The sequence below is a fragment of the Ciconia boyciana genome, chromosome 9 (assembly GCF_034638445.1).
Source record: "Ciconia boyciana chromosome 9, ASM3463844v1, whole genome shotgun sequence".
Classification (NCBI taxonomy): domain Eukaryota; kingdom Metazoa; phylum Chordata; class Aves; order Ciconiiformes; family Ciconiidae; genus Ciconia; species Ciconia boyciana.
In genome coordinates this window covers 8,499,027-8,515,928 of record NC_132942.1, presented here as the reverse complement: position 1 = coordinate 8,515,928, position 16,902 = coordinate 8,499,027, and the positions used below count along the sequence as shown (strand labels likewise).

Here is a 16,902-nt window from a genome sequence, read left to right as displayed (position 1 = left end):
TCTCGCGAGAGATATGGCAAAGCCGCAGGGGCGCGCGGCGGGGTACGTTGCTGCGCGCGCCTGCCTCGCGGCCGCGCGCGCTCCCGCGGAGGGGAGGGGAAAGCGAGGGGGCGGGGGAAGCGGAATGCCACGCGGGGTTCCGCTCGGAGTGCGCCTGCGCAAAGCCGGTGGCCTTGTGGTGAGCCGTCTTCCCACCCGCCCCCAGTGCGGCTAATGGGCTCGCCCGGGCTCCCTGCTCTGGGAGCGGCGGGCGAGTCCAAAATCCGCGAGCGGGGGGACGGATAAGGGAGTTAGGTGCCCTCCTCTCCCTGAGGGAACAGGGGCCTCGAGGCCGGGCGGCCGTAGGCTCGGTGGGCTGCCAGCATGTCGGCGTGGGGAGCCCCCCAGCAGCCCCGCAGCCAGGTCGCCCGGGACAGGGACAGTGCCAGGCCCTGGCTAAACGTCCCCGAAAGAAATCGCGTCCCCCCCCTCACCGAAGGGGGACGAGTGGTTCACAACAGAGGCCCTGAAGCCGCGGCCTCCGTCAGGCCTGGGCTGCTGCGAGGCACGAGTCTCCCTGCGGGCTCACAGGCCGCTGCTGCGCGGCCCACCCGTGGGCGTGCAGGGTTGCGGCGTGGGATGAGGGAGTAGTTTTCAAGGTCGTGAGGGCAAACTGCTGCTGTCTTGGCACATGTTGCTCATATGTTGTAGTGCGTAGCAAGCTCATTAGTTGAGGAAGTTTTGCCTCTTCCTGCAGAACCTTAGAAGTTGTTGTTCAAGTACCTACTATGTCTGCAAACTTTTAGGCTGACTTCTCCTGTTCCAGAAATGCTATTTAAATTACATTAGCAACAGAAGTTTGTATCCGGTAAAGCAGCATAATGTAGCTTATTGTATAACATAGCTGCCAACACTTGTTTTGCTGGCTGATGCTGATGGCAGATACTGAATTTATTTGGAAGCTTGTCTACTAATAATTAAGCTTAGATAATATTTCCTTTCTTTTAGACTGCCAGCCTTCTGGACAGGGTTGCATCTGTTAGAGAATACTGCAGTTCTGGTACTGCTGCAGAATTGTTATCTGCCTACTATTTGGGAGTCTTTCCTCTCGCTGAATCTCAGCTACTTGCCTACCATTTTGATACCAGTACCTGCAAAAACAAATCTTGGTGTCTTTTACACTTCAGACATAATTCAGTGTCTCAGGTTTAATGTTCATACCTCAGCAGAAACATAACTTTTAGAAAAGGAGAGGTTTTTCCAAGTACTGCTCTCTATCAAGTGACCTTGGTGCTGTCAGCATCTTATGACATCCCATTATTGAATGTTACTTTGATTCAAAGTTTATCTTCATAGATGATAGATAGTTACCATTTTGCCTTCTCAGCTTTGCAGTCTCTTGCGTAATTTATATATTATGCAATGTGCTAGATTGGTGGAAAGTAGTCACCTGTCTTCCCGTGGTCACCTGAGTTTGGGATTTCGTGCAAGAAAACATACGTTGTTAGCAGGTAAATATAGCAGGTTAGATTACAGCATTCTGTTAATATAAGGTTAGAATTATTTTTTTTTTTCCTAAAGAGTTCAGAGTAAAATACATATTTTTCTTGCTCATAAACCCAGTGCTTGAAGGTATGTTGAATCCAGGGAAAAAGGGAGGATGAATCTTCTCAGGACACCAAAAATATGTGTGCCTTGCTACTCGAATAAAAAATGTATTGCAGGAAATAATCACTTGTGATAAATTATGCTTGTAATGTTTAACAGTTTGCATGTAGTTTTAAAAAAAAAAGCTATTCAAGGATGTTTATGAGCACTGGTGGTGAGAGCTGGAAACATACTTTGCTCGAGGAGATCAGAATTTGTTTTTTCAATCATGGCTAATTTTCATCTTGGCTCATAAAGATGAAGAATAGCTGGAAAAGGCACCCTGCCCTTTAAAAAAGTCCCATAGTTCTTGTATTTGGAAGTTAGCAAACTTGCTTCCAGGTCCAGCACTCCGAAGCAGGGTCTTGAAGACTCCTCACACCCTCTATAGGGTTCTGCTAAGACCGCAGTAACAAAAGAGTTTGTGTGTGCAGACCTACTACGTCATAAGGTGTAAGAAAGGGCTTTAGCTCAACATTTTCACATTAGTCGGTTTGAGCTGCATGTCCTGGATTGTGCCCTGTTGAAGAGGTTGTGTGTTTCCTTTAGAGCTCAGTAACAGCACCACAAATGGTAGAAAACTTACTTACAGAAATCTTAAAACGTGAATTGAGAGTTAGAAGATGCCACTATTGCTGAAGATGTTTGAACCATCATGGCAAGACCATCATTTACATTTTCTTAACCCTTCCATTGCTCCACAGGTGTTTCAAAAGTGTACTGCTGTAGTACTAGGTGGTGGCACATGGCAGATGGTTAGAAATATAGTTCAGAATGCAGGGAATTAATGATTAGGTGAGTTTAAGATTAAGTTCAGATTCCTCTTCGACTTCAGAGGAACTATCAGTGTGGCTGTGTACAATCCTGAAAGATAATTCAAAGGTTTTCTCCTTCTAATGTTTTTTTCAAACTGCAAAACAAACAGTGACTATTACCAAAACTGTGGAGAGTGAACAAAGAGAAGTTATTTTATGAAGTGCGTGATCAAAAAGCCTTTCTGCTGAGAAGAAATCAGACTTCTTGCATGCCTCAGCAAAGATTCCACTAACGTTGGAGGGTTTGTGGTGAAGACACCAGTGCAGGGCACAGGCTAGCCAACAGGCAGAAGCAGCGTTTAGATTACTGCCAACCTGCGCTAGACACAGACTTGCAGCAGAAGGTAAATTAAGTTTACATCCTTATGATGAATATGCTGAGGTGTCTGTTCCTATTGGGTATAAATATTTCAGAGATAACCTGTGTCGGAATTGGACAGAGGTTAAAAAGAAACACTGAGGTCTCTGAAATTCACTGGCTTATCACCCACTTTTGGCCATTGGATGAACAGCCCTCCCAGTGCAAGCTCAAGTCCAAATAAAGATCGGCTCAGGACAACGTTCACATGGCACTCCTTTCTTGAAATGCCAATTTCCACTTCCTCCTCTGCACATGCGTAAATAGTTTGAAGGAACTGCGTTCCTCCCTGTTTAGTCTGCTGTCTATGATAAATAACAGTAGCAACGGCTAAGAATTACAAACTCTTTCCCCACTAGGGAATAGTTAGGATTAGTCAAGAGAAGGTGTCAACGAACAGCGACAAAGTCTTAAAGCTGACATGAAGCAACAGTGAATGTTTACCGCACTAAGAGGACAAACAGTGTGAAGTTAGGCAGGGAGTTTTGGGAATACTGTCCTTCCAGAAAAAAAGTTAATTGATAAAAATACAGATGTAGTGGCAGGTCCAAGAATCCAGGCACAGACAACGAGACACCACCATTATTCATGCTTGCTGATCTCTCTGCAATTCTAGCTGCTGCTAGCTTGAGATGTTGCTTACCAAACAAGAGCGTGTGTTGCTTCACCTGTGAATGGCCATACACAGGTAACTGTGAGGCAGAGGTGATACTCCTTGTTCTTGCGTGGAAAAATAAATCTGGAAAGTTATGGCGAGTAATGCCCTCAATTCTCAGACCTTAGTTCATAATAGGGCACTGACTATTAGGTAAGTAACATAGATTGGGGCCATATTTGCATAATAAAGACCAATTACATCTTTCTCTCTGCAATACCATAATTACACAGACTTTATGGTCTGTAAACGTCATATTTGAAAACAACTGAGCCCAAGCACATTCTAACCTTTTTGCATCTTGGCCTTACAGATGGAACCAATACCTGTAACTAGCTGAGGACACTATGTAGCAACTTTGTTGGTGTAATTTATAGATTTAGTGCAACAGGATGAAAACTGGACTGCTGTTTTTTTGCCAAATTCCACAGTAACCCTTACCGCTTTTAACAAATACACCTTTGACCCATTCGGTTGCACTGGCACTAACCATTTTGTGCTCGAAACATGAGGTAGTGCATTATAAAGACTACTTATCTTTAAGGTGTAGATGGCTTGTTTTATTCTCAGATACAGCCATTAACTCTTGATGAAAAACTTACCTGCAGAGATGTATTCCAAATGCTTAACTGAATGACAGCATGCACATATGCACAGGGAATGCTGCCAGTACTAACAGTGACATGGCACTGGCTTCACATGACTTGTCTGGGAGGGGACAGCCAGCTCCTGCTTGGAAACACACCCCCGTCGCCTTTGCCTAAACCCTCATAAAGTTTCCACAGCCGTAGTGAAAGGTGAGGAGTTGAACTCTGGGCTCTGAATAGACACAAAGCCTCTCCTAGGCTACCATCAGCAGGAGGTGAGGGAAGAATGGGCAGCCAGAGTTCAGGGCTGTAGTAGCTTGAAAAGATATGATAGAAACTTTGAGGAAGTAATTAAAAGGCAATGTCATGTGTCCGTTTAAAGTATGATTGTAAGCTTTTCTAGGAACTGTGGTTGCCTTCAGATCTGTGCAGTGCTTGGCACAGTAGGACATCCACCAAACACGACACCTACTCCTGTGTCTGTCCACACAGTGTGGCTGATGTGCAACCTTTTGGGTGACCAGGTAAGTTGTCCTTACGTTTTCCTTTCTATACTCTCTATACTTTCGTGGATAGTCATAGCCTTTTTTCTCTTGGGCGCGGTTGTTTTCCACTGTCTATGCTCTATAAAGGTTGATTCCAGTGAAGTAATGTCTACAACAGAAGATTCAAGCAGGAGGGAAAAAGAAATACCAAGAAACTGGTAGGCAGCCAGTCCATCACAGCAGACGTACCCTGTTACTCAGCTGCACCTGCCAGCAGCAGGACGATTTGGCTGGTGTCAGAAGAAGGATACAATACAATACAATACTGGGTACCATACAAGCAGAAGCGGGCACTTGTGCCGTCTCAGCTTGGGACTGTCTGGGCAACAGAAACATAAGGGGACAGCAGAGATGGGACATAATTAATAATGTAAATGTTAAAACAAATGTAAAAAATATGGCAGTTCTTTTCAGATTACGTTGAGCATTTTAAAACATGACTTAGACAAACTAGCTTTTTCTGATACCTGACGTGGAAAATTCAGTGAAAACAGATCTGTGACTTAATGAACAGTTGTTGGACAAATAATGAAGTACATGGAAATAATAATAAAAGAATTACTAGAATTCTTTATTGACTAGTGTATGTTTCCCCTTTAACATCAAGAGACTAATTGGAAAGCAATTACTTTTACTTTAGGGTTGAGAATTTGGTTTGGATCAAATTTTCTGTTAACTAATTTGAAATAACTAAAAAGGAACTTTTTTTTTTAAAAAGCACCAGTTCTAGCTAATATTTGGAAATAGCTGCAGGCAGCTGAAATCTTCACTGGTTGGTTCGGGGCTGTATAACATGCCAACATGAGATCAGTGCCAAGCAACTGAATGGCTTTTTTGTTTGCTGAAACAGCCATGGTTACATGAATGCTTTTTAAATATATTTGGTGTATTCTGAATCAGAAGAGACATTAGCCAACAAAAAAGAGTAGGTAATGAGATGTTGGGGAAAACCTAATCCTTCAGAATTTATCTTGTTTTAACATAAATAATGTAAAATTTTATCCTGTAAATGTGACTTAATAAAGGTAGTGTACTGAGATTTTGGGGAGAGGAAGGGTAAGCAGACATGGCAGTACTGTTTCAAACTGGAAGCCTTTGCCCAAGCAAGACTTCTATCATAATTTGATTATTTTAAAAGGCATACTACTAGAAATGTGATTATAATTTTAACTCTTTCCTAAACTCACAGAATATGAGACTCAATCAAGCAATGGTTCTTTTTCCTCCTAAAAACTCAAAGCAGAGTCACATTTTCTGCCGTGCTCTGCTCTAGCTCTTCACGTGCAAAGATTCAGCAGGGTTTGACTCAGCACTGCTGTATGGAGGAACAATTCTGGAGCATCAGCCTTCCAGCAAGCAGCTAACTGAGATACCCCTTTTATGTCTGCCTCTCTAAGATCTAATGTTGTCTACTACAAGGTCATCAGAGTAGAATAATCTCTTTAACCACAGAAAACTATTTACTGTACTGTCCCAGCAGAATAATTTCATATTGCTGCTTTCAGCTCCCTGTTGGGTGGTTGTAGAGAAGACAGGGAGGTGCACAGCAAAAGGGCAAGGGATACGAGTTATAACAAGGGAAATCCTAATTAGAAATGGGGGTTGGGGGGAATTTACAGTGAAGGTAGTCAAATACTGGAACAGATTTCCTAGAGAAGCTGTGGAATCTCCCTTCGTGCAGATACTCAAAACTCAGCTTTTCAAAGCTCCGAACAACCTGCTAAGAAAGCTGGAATGGAGCAAAGCCTCAAAAAGGAATGGATTATTCAAGCTTGACATATTTCAAGCATTGGTAGTGTTTTCTTGGAGACAGCAGGCGTGCCTCCACTGAGAGGGCCTGTGTGACAAGATAGGCATATAGTGCACGTTACATTACGTAAAATGCATCATTGTGATGGGAAGGTCTTTTGGAAATGAAGATGAGATCAATTTGTCCTGTGGCAAGTTATTGACGCTGTTGTATTCGCTTATTCAGTTATTACGCTGTTCTATTCAGTTATTCTGTTCTACTCTTACGCTGGCAGGTTAGTTGTGATTGCTACTTATAGGTATTCTTCATCAGATATGTTAGAGTCCAGTTGTACTTTTTCAGTAAGGTTGTGGTTGGCAAACTTGATATATCAGAGGACAAAAACCATACAGAAGATCTCATAGACTGGCTCTAGTAGCTCACAAAGTCTAATAGTGAGGAGCCTTAGATCTGGGGAAAGACGAGAAGTCCTAGGACACTGTGACTTCCTTAATACATTCTCAGTTTAAGTAATAGCACCTTAGGACACCTCTCACACTACTTTTTTTGGCCAAGGGAGTTAAAGTTAACTTGTTTATTTGTTTTTTAAGGCTGCTACCAAAAGTTAGCATTTCCCACAGGAGTATATACAACCCTAGTGTCAAAATAGGGGGTTGGGAGTTCGGGCTCATGGTTTCACGTTTCAGATCACTTTTTGCCTGATTTTTTTTTTTTTCTTCTCAGAACCATTTAACATCAGTTTCTTCCACTAAAGTATGTAGTTTGGACTGGCCTTGTCCTTTTCTGTCCATGACTAAGCAGGAACCCCAGTAGGAAGAAGGTGTCCCATTTTTCTCTCTCGTGCCCCTTGACCATCATACTAACATGTCACGTAGGGAAACGGAGCTGGAAACACCTGTAAATAAACAGAGCTGCATTTGTAGGAAGGTACCCATAAAGCTAGAGTTTCAAAGCTAAAGTATAACCTCCTGGCTAATACGGGGACTTCTTTTTGGAAGTATATTCCTCCTCTCTGAAACGCTGCAAGAGGAGTACTCCCAAGAGGCTTGCTAGCATCATAAAGGTAAGAGAATATCATCTTTCTAATGAATAATTTTCCAACTGTTTTTCTTTGTACCTTAGACAGGTGCCTTTCTACCTTCTTTGTACTTTAGTTTTTACCTTAGGTAACATAGTTTGCCTGTGCTTGAGTATTCCTCTGTGCATGAAAAGCAAAATGGATTAAATTCTGCAATCCTCAGTAATCTGGCCTTCATATTATTAGAATTCATGTGTTTGTTCTTAAAGACTGAGTGAAACCAAGAAAACCTTAAGGAATGTTTGTGTTTGTTCTTAAAGACTGGGTGAAACCAAGAAAACCTTAAGGAATGTTTTGTTAGCTTTTGCTAATTATATTTTATGGTAAGAGTGCAGCAATATCAAAACAGCTACGCAATAATCCCTAGGACAGCCACAGCACATCTTGAAATATAGAGATCTTTCCACGGCCACGGACAGCAGTGAAGCCCCAGCAGCTACTTAAACCTTGGGTTTTTTGGTGTTTTTTTTTTAAAAAAAACACCAAAACTGGCAACAAATGGTCAAGCCAGAACCAAATGCAGGCAGATTTATTATGAGGTGGCCACCCATCCATTTAGGGCTTTAAACTCTCAAATTGGCCATAGCGGGACTTGAAGCAAAGATAGTTTTCTCATTTACCACGTTCTTAAACTGTAACTGACAGTTCCTCTGCCATGTGAGTGAAGGCCGTGTGGTGCTCTACTGTGTTCATTCTTCATGGCACAAACTCACATGGTTGTAGTCGGATTTTTGTTTTCATCCTTGTTAGTTTAACAGCATGCCGTCGTTATGGAAGAGTGCATGTCCCATATCATCACTTCCTTGCAGTCTGTGAAGGGCTGGAGTTCCTCCTGAGTGCAATGTATTCCTGGGCCAGATCAAGGGACGCAGCCGTGCCACAACACAGCAGTGCCACCATCAAAAGCTTTGATTTTGGCTGTTCTCCCATTTTTCTTTGTTACCTTTGCATCCCTGTTAGTCTTCTGGGACAGTACTAACTCATCAGGAAATAAGGGAATTTTTCTTCTCAAGAGCTCAGCTTTGCTCCATGGCCAACGTGAAGGTGGGAGCAGGAGAGGACAGAGCACAGAGAGTAAATATTTTACAGCTTTGCAACTGAGCTCAAAGTTGAGGGGATTTGCTCGTCAGCAGTGTATTCTTCCACCCTCCAGCTGTACAAGGTTCACTTACTTAGATCACCTCTTATTTCAGATGAAAAGAGACTCTGCATTTTCCACCATGGCTGAGCAGCAGAAGCAGGTAAAGGCTCAAGGTCATCTTTTAAAGAATGCATTATGCAGGTGCTTTGGAAGGCTGGATGTGTTGAATCATCTTCTAAGAGAAGTGACAGGCACATCCACGCTCTGATCACTTTAGCACAACTAGGATCTCATCTCTCATCACTACAGCAGCATTTTCCCCTTCCAGTGGACTGCAGCTACAGCACCAAGTGGTGAAGGGCCTGTTATCTTTGCTTGCATGGCAAGAGACCACAACACTCGACGGTAGCCAGAAGCCGTGCCACCTAACTGGGCCCAGTTCTCACAGTGGTCCTGCTAAACAGTATGTTTCCCAGCTGATGTGCCCCAGTCTCTTTACCTTACGGGCAGGAACCCTGTTCTGCACTTAAGGAATTTGCCAGCTTGTACAAGGGCAAGTTCTCAAGCGATCCATGGATCAGTTTGGAAACTACTGTGCTGGAGCCGTTGACGTGAAGAGAAACAGGGTGTTAGCACTCGGACGTGATGAAAAAGATTTTTTTTTTTTTTTTCCTATGTAAACTTCTCTGCTTATACAGCTCATGTAATTATACTGTGTAGGATTCATTCACGTAATCACTTCATCACGTGCAATAAAAACACAACCTCAAAACAAGGCGGTTTCTAGCCAAAGGGCTTTTAAAATAACTTAAGTGCTGAGCTTTAGCTACTCTCTGTCCTGTCTCAAAGCAGGACATAGACAGTATCTGATGAGTATTAGTTTTTGAAACCCTTTGAGTTCTTCAGCTGGAAGATGCTAAAGAATCTGAAATACTATTTGGTCTAACTAAAAATTCTGACACTTGTAAGACATCAGAGGTTTTTTTGGTATGTTCTTTCTTCATCCCAGGAGAAACAAGGATTTATAGGATATGATTCTGTTAAAAAGCTCTAAGCTTTTTATAGCTTTTGTAACCTTTTTTCTAAATAATATGTAGATGGTATTCCAGGGTCTAAAGATTAAGAAAGTCTTATCTCATGTCAGCATACATGAGGCATAACATGGATGCAATTGCAAGTATGAAACTGCTAAGAGAGCAAATCTGCAGCCTAGAATCCAGCGTGCGCTATCTGAAGCTGGAATAGATGGCTTTCGCCAACCTTGCATTTGTAGTTCAGTACACCCAGTGATAATGCTGGCAATTGATTGCATTGCTTCTAATACAAACCTATAGGGTTCACAAACATCAAGCTGTAGGGCAAGAGTCCTTTAAATTGTTTCCTCCCCAGTTGCTAACTTGATTTAAAAAAAAAAAAAAAAAAAAGAGATGATAGGAGGAAACAGTTGTTTGTTTTAATGAGGAAAGTTTCAGTGCTAATGAGCAAAGTTCTGTCCTGGGACAGATAAATATTGCTGACAAGTCCTGGGCAATGTTTAATGTTCTGTAGCTGTTACAGAATCCTAAAGAAGCTCTTAGCACTGAAAGCCATGCAGAGAGGATTCCTCTCTATTGCATTACCCTAAACACACCTGCATTCAACATTTATTAGTGAGCTCTCTCGTTTGTCCTCTGACAGGAGACAAGCAGGACAGCAACTCTGAATCACACTATTTATTACTCCAGTCTGTTTCTGCAGCACAACACCACAGTTAAAAAACAGGAAGGGCAGAGTAATGAACAAGACACTAGCTGGTTATTACACTATATTATTTTAGAATTGCATTGATTTTTTTTTTAAACATTTATCCTGCAGATAAATATAATGCATATTCACCCAAGAAAACCCAAACTAAGATTGCTGAACTCCAGAACCAATTCCCACTTGGGCTACTCAAAAGACAGATAGTTAATTATATATTTGTCATATATTTGCTAAATAACTTGGTCTTGAATATTTAAATGCTCAAATATATTGAATACTGCTTTTAGAATATACTTATTCCTGGAATCAAAAGGTCTCACTGGTAATTTTCTGACTCTCTTGCAGTTGCTTTGTATGGTTAAAATCCTTACTGTGATAAAAGAGTCATGCTAACATCACAGGTGCCCTTATGCTGTACACAGGAATATTTCTTCAGTAGGTAACATTTCTGTGACTGAGAGCAGGGATTTAGAGAACTTTATACTTTTGAGAAGTTGAGTATTTTAGCTCCTTGTTAATGTGCAGGTGCTCTATACAGATGGCACATGGTACCTCCTAGCCAAGCTGTACTCTCAGTACTAGAGCTGAGTTGTACCTGCGTTGGCCTAAAGGCACAGCAAAGTGAAGTATGCAAGGAAAGGTAATACCCTGTATTAAACCTCTGTTATACTTGGGGAAAAAAAGGCAAGCTTCTGGGCACATGAGCCTGACTTCAGAATCGGTCTTCAAAGCAAAGAGGAAAGTTGAGAGGAGTGGTTCTGGATTAACTGGAGCTGTTAATCAGATTGTCTGAGCCCAGCAGTTCTTGATTACCGTGGGGAGAAAGCATACTGCGTAATGGGAGGGTGAATATACTGGCAGGGTGAGGGAAGTGTTGAGATGGAGCACCATTCCTTACCCCCAGGTCTTCCATGCCTACCGCTCTGAGTTATCCAGAAGCCCCTTATATTATAGTCCTCCAGGTACCGAGAAGCATGCCCAGTAAAAACGGGGAGGGGAAAAAAAAATCAGTGGTCCTTTCTCTCCCTTTGGTTATTCCAGAGAAATGCCATGTCAGTGACGCTTCAGGTGACATGGCAGATGGATGCGTGCACACTCCGCCCCTCAATTACACACAGTATCCCATAACAGCTTTGTTATGATCTTTAGAGTGTCTGTGAAGCAAAACGGGCCATCATAGGACTGCCTTGACCTCCTGCATTTCAAGTACAAAAAAAGCTAGTGTAGGACACACCAGCACATGCTTACTCTTGTTGCTTGCTCACAGGAAGAGAAGCTCTGGGATGCCATGAAGATCACTGCCCATGTCCTTGGTACAGGCCTGCTCATATTCACTGTCTTAGTGAACTCTGTTTCTTGGTAAGATTGTTTAAACAAAGGGGCTTGAGGAGAAAGTTTTCTGTGGAGATGGGGAAAAGTGGATGATGAAAAGATGGGCAACCAAGAACGCTTATTCCCACAGCTACGTGAAGAATATCTGGGACACTTCAGGCCATTTCTGGCAAACAACATGGCTAAAGTTCTACTACCTGTTTGAGGGAAAGGAGTGGTCAATCTTCCTCTTTGGTGAGTTACTCAGGTTAACAACCCTCTGCTGTAGGAAGAACTATCCATGGGGTTATCCACATCTAGAAGGGGGACGTGGACATGCCTTCCCAAATTCACTAATCCTCCCACTGAGAAAGCACGTGCAGGCTTCAAAGCCAGCCACAGCTAATGTAGTGCAACTGTGCTGCCTTTGAACTGGTTCATCATTAGACCCCTTATACAGATTGAAAATTTGCTCTTGTTGCTGCTGCTGAAATGGCTTCCCTTTGAAAACACACTTTTTGCTCCTGTGAGAGCTGAATGACTCAGTAGAGCTAATTACTGAAAATTAAAGTAAAATCAGGGAACTTTACTCTTGCTGTAGCACCTATAAAACTCTTCTCTGCCTGTGATTAACAGCTGGTGAACAGGCCTGGTAGGGACATTCAAAGGTCCCAGGGATCAACTTGACGTTATCCAACTTGTATTTAAAACCCCCCCGTGACAGAGATCCCCCAGCCTCCCAGAAAAGCCCTTTGTTAGCCTCAGTTGTGGCAAGTTTCAGCCTACAAGACAGTTGTCTACTCTAACCTCCTCCCCATTCCCTAGGTCTTAGCCGGGTGTCAGAACCTACCTATATTCCATTTTAAAGCCTCTCAGGGCAGGGGATACGCAGCTGGGTCCCAGCAAGGTCCTCTGGATAGTATGCCACTGTATTTGGTTTCTGATTTAGCCATAGCTCTCAATTTATTCACACATCTCTGCCCTTTCCTCACGCCACAGGGGCTGCATTGGTTCCTAGCCTTGTTTTCTGGTGCTTCAATGGAATCTTTATGGTGGCTGATGTAACAGGAAAGCCAACTTTCATTACTCGCTATCGCATTCAGCTGGGCAAGAATGATCCTGTAAGTATTTCTCACTCTGCCTCTTCTGCTGGCTAAACACTTCCTGCAGTCTCTTAGGCTAGAAGAACCTGTTATGCTTTTCTTTTGCAATCAGATAGGATTCAAGGAGAGTCAAGCTGAGTCTTGTATATCCACTGCAGAGAGGAAGGGAGTTATTGTAATTAGGCTACTGATCAGATCTGGATTGACGGCTTGTTAGAAAGTTGATCCCCAAAGTAACACAGAAACAGCCTACAAATCTTCAAGCTCTTTATCCTCCCAACTCAAAGCCACATGGCTTCTGATTTAGCCTCAAGTCCTGACTTCTCTTTTGCAGGTGGACACAAAGAAATTGCGCCAAGCCATCTACACAGCGCTGTGTAATCAGATCTTTATCTCCTTGCCCATGCTTGTGCCTATGTTCTACATCATGAAATGGTGGGGCAACACCTTCAGCAAGGAATTACCCACCTTCCACTGGTTTCTCGTGGAGCTAAGCATCTTCACCTTAATAGAGGAAATTCTCTTTTATTATACACACAGGTGAGCTAAGCACAGGGACAGGACTCCGTGGTTTTCCCCCATGCCTTTAAGGTTATACCCAGCTCCTGCAACAGCAATAGTCCTAGTCCCCCCTCTTCCACCAGTCTTGTATTTATATGGGAAGACTTATAGGTCCTGGAGTCCACCCTTACAACGTGAGGCTTGGGTGCTGCAATGCTGCTAGTAACTCTAGTAAGCAAAAATGTGTAAAATTACAAAGGTGGAGCAGCTTAGAGACTAAGAAAAAACCAAAACAGCTAGCTTCACACAAAAGCTGTAACCCAACATTCTTCAAAAAGAGGAGAACAAGACTGACTATCCTGAAAGAAAAAAGCTCAAGAGGTCAGTGACTGATCTCCCTTTCACTTGTACGGCACGTATGAAACAGGGCCTGGCTCCAGACACTGCAGGCTTTCTAAGCACCAACACCAACATTAAACAAAAAACTTAAAGCAAGGAAGAAAAAAGCCTGCAAGGATGTGCAGAAGCAAGCACAGCATTCTCAGAACTATGTAGGTTTCCCTTTTGGACAAATGCACACAAAAAAAACCCATAAAAAACAATTTCTTAAGGGCCCACAGAACCTAAAAGCCTGCCTCTAATAGTTGCCAGTAGGTAAAGTCAAAACAGTGAAAATATAAAGTGAGTCTTCCCCTCAAAAGTACTCCCAGGTTTGAGCAAATCAGTCATTCAGGGACTTTGATTTATGGGATTTATCTGGATTTATGAGGCATGAGCAAGTCCCCAGCAGAAATTCTGTGTTAGGTTACTCTACGTTCCCTTCTTACGGAGCTCAAAACCTACATTTCTCTGTTTTCTCTACTTAGGCTTGTTCACCTCCCACTCCTGTATAAGCACATTCACAAGAAGCACCACGAATGGACAGCCCCCATTGGCGTGGTCTCCATTTATGCTCACCCGGTAGAACACATGGTAAGTGGATTCCCCCATGGGCACCCTCCAGTTCCTGCACGGAGTGCGATTTCTATGGGATGAGGAGGAGTGGTAAGAGAAGAAAAGCAAACATGCCCTTAGACTCTTCTTTCTTAGGAAGAGGAAGCTAAGCTGCATTGCTAAGAAGCCTAGCTGTAGAAGGGTTGCAGTACCCATTTATACTGAACTCCGCTAGCTTTAAGAGCGCAGATCCAAGGGCCTCCAACAGAAAAGGAACTGACTGAATGGTGCTTCCTTGAGCACAGAGAGGGTTGGGAGCAGACGAGGCTTTCAGCACGAGATGTGACACTTACACAATCTGGGTTGCTGCATGGAGTCAAAATTCTGCCAAGATTTTCATGCTGGTGGCTGGGATCAGTGTTTGCAGGAGGGTCTCCCAGCGCTGCTCCAGCCGAGACTTCTCATGCAAACACATCCCACCTTCAGGAGATTCCACTTCTCAGTGCCATCTCCTGTTAACAGTAGTCCTGGGCTGCAGCACCAGCTCTGTGTCTCCCTAATTGACAGTCTTTGAGCAGCAGAATGACTTTTTATATTCAAGAGTCCAGCTGAGCCTAGCTGGTGCAGTAAGCTTGGTCTGGGCAGTGACAGCCATTTGTGCCATGGGTAGGACACAATGAAGCGATGCAGCTGGGACCATCACATCACTACTGTTGACTGCACGTGTCCCCAGGCCAGTGCCCTTTGACAGCTAGGTTTCCCAAGAGCAGCTTCAGCATTATTCCAAGGTGAAGCTGAAACAGACCTCTGACTCCAGGGCGATTTACTGGAATCATGGTGCCCTCACACCCCTGGTTTGATCTCACATCTAACTTCTACTACATGCTTAGGGAGCTTGGGCTGTGACTGCATTTTGCAGTGAGTAAAACTCAAGTTAGTTCAGAGTAAATTATTTCTTTGAGGATTATGTAATTTTAATAAGGTGTTGGCAGAGGGATCTTCCCTTTATGCTGTTCGCACAAAACTAGTGTGATGTATCACCCAGGTGAAACAATTCAGCTCCTAGAGGACAGCCTGCTTGTTGCGGACTGATTAATGAGGTAGAGTTTGCTTCTCATTTCTAGCTCTCCAACACACTGCCTGTCATGACTGGCCCGATGATCATGGGGTCTCATATTGTTTCAATCGCAGCGTGGTTCTCCCTTGCCCTCCTAACAACAAGCATTTCGCACTGCGGCTACCACCTGCCCTTCCTACCGTCGCCGGAGTTCCACGACTTCCACCACCTCAAGTATGTCTGGGCACTGCTCAGCCTCCCCTTCCCCTCCTGCCTGTGCCCTGGCACTGCTGACGGGCAAAGCTCCTTTCTGAGGGTCAAGTGGGTTTGCATAACTTGGGTACAAGCAGAGAAGCCTATTTAGTTCGCCCGATAGCAGGCTGAACGCTGTCAGTTCTTAAAGTGGTTAAACAGAGATCAGGATTTCAGAGGACTCCAGCCCGCTGCCCACACAACTGCCAGCCACCTCACTGACATCTACCCTCCTCCATCAGCTGACTTGGAAACTTTCTCCAAAGCACAAACACCGCAGCTGAGGCCAGGCGTTTCAAGTTTCCTAAGATTACATGGGAGGAAAGAAAGCACATAGCGTCTGAAGCAGCAGGTATCACCTGGACTTTCCCCAGCACAAGCACAGGGTCAGAGACAGTTCTCTGTAAGGCTCTTCCTAGAAGTTTAGAAGACACTGCATGTGATCTAGAAAGACAGAGCAAGGGCAAATCACACAGCCGAAATAAATTTGGAGGGAGCCTCTGTCTGTCCCTCTCCCATACACTGGGATTAGTAACACTGATCAGAGAACACCTTGCCCAGACACTCGCAATTAACCTTTCCTGGCAGAGATTCCCAGCCTCCTCCTACACTGGAGAGCGCAGAGTTTCAGCAGGTTGTTCAGGGATAGATACCACAGTAGTGGAAGAAGCGTTCCCGTCTCCTAGATGTGCACTCAATTCATAGACGTACTCCCTTGAACAGTTTGCCTCTCCTGCAGAAACAGCCAGTGTGGCAGTTCTATTGCCACCCAAATGCTGGGCAACACCCAAACCTTATGAGTCTTTTCCTCTGGAGATCAGCTCATGTCAGGACATGGATCACTGCAGAGCCGAGACGCTCTCTGGACGAAATGGCTGTGCCGGCGTCCCAGTGCTGGAAGCACGGCACCTCCACGTCCCGGGGCAGCTGGGTCTCGGGAGCACACAGACACAGCAACGTGGCTGTCCAGCTGGTCCCGCAGCTCTGAGCTGCACGAGACAGAGACGGCTGTTGTTCAGTCCCACCGTTGATGGCACCAGAGAGAGAAGGTGCAGAAGTTTCAGGCTTATCAGGGCTCTGGAAGGAGCTGGAAACAGGAAGGGCAAGGTAACCTCAGTAACTTCCAGTCATGTTTATTCTCTGTTTGGTTTCCAGGTTCAGCCAGTGCTACGGAGTCCTGGGTGTGCTGGATTATCTGCATGGAACGGATACAGTGTTCAGGCAAAGTAAAGCCTACGAGAGACACAGGGTCCTCCTCAGCCTCACACCACTCTCAGAAAGCATCCCTGAGGCACCCAAGAAGGCAGAGTGAACCCAGCAGCCTGCCGTTCTTGCAGAGCCCAGTGACTAGCAGAGCGAGAGACAAGGATTTATGCCAAATAGTATTTTAATTGGGAAACAAGTTATTGTTCACACATAACAAAACCCGAAGCTGAACTTAAACATGCCACTTGAGATGACTGCACTTTTGCTGTCTGTTATTTTCTAAGGCACAAAAAACCTGCTC

General features: G+C 44.1%; 1 protein-coding gene across 5 annotated transcripts; it reads left to right on the top strand.

The window, feature by feature from the left end:
* Position 1: 1 nt before the first annotated feature.
* Positions 2 to 16,837, top strand: FAXDC2 (fatty acid hydroxylase domain containing 2). Of its 5 annotated transcripts, XM_072873651.1 has the most exons (11): positions 17 to 42; positions 3,416 to 3,487; positions 4,445 to 4,565; positions 8,608 to 8,655; positions 11,506 to 11,597; positions 11,701 to 11,804; positions 12,549 to 12,670; positions 12,987 to 13,192; positions 14,020 to 14,125; positions 15,211 to 15,377; positions 16,551 to 16,837. In XM_072873651.1, exons 2-11 carry the CDS (start codon positions 3,474 to 3,476, stop codon positions 16,705 to 16,707), a joined length of 1,137 nt encoding a protein of 378 aa, XP_072729752.1. In that variant the 5' UTR covers positions 17 to 42; positions 3,416 to 3,473; the 3' UTR covers positions 16,708 to 16,837. The 5 variants fall into 5 exon arrangements, with proteins under 5 accessions (XP_072729751.1, XP_072729752.1, XP_072729754.1 ...); XM_072873650.1 differs by lacking the exon at positions 3,416 to 3,487 and having other exon boundaries at positions 2 to 42; XM_072873653.1 differs by lacking the exon at positions 3,416 to 3,487 and having other exon boundaries at positions 22 to 42; positions 4,436 to 4,565.
* The last annotated feature ends 65 nt before the right edge of the window (positions 16,838 to 16,902 follow it).

What these genes read in the sequence shown, in the direction of transcription:
- FAXDC2 (XM_072873650.1), top strand. Translation starts at nt 14, where the DNA reads ATGGCAAAGCCGCAGGGGCGCGCGGCGGG. An exon ending in TTAGTGAACTCTGTTTCTTG is followed by an intron (nt 11,598 to 11,700) that starts GTAAGATTGTTT and finishes TTATTCCCACAG; the next exon opens with CTACGTGAAGAATATCTGGG. An exon ending in GTGGTCAATCTTCCTCTTTG is followed by an intron (nt 11,805 to 12,548) that starts GTGAGTTACTCA and finishes CTCACGCCACAG; the next exon opens with GGGCTGCATTGGTTCCTAGC.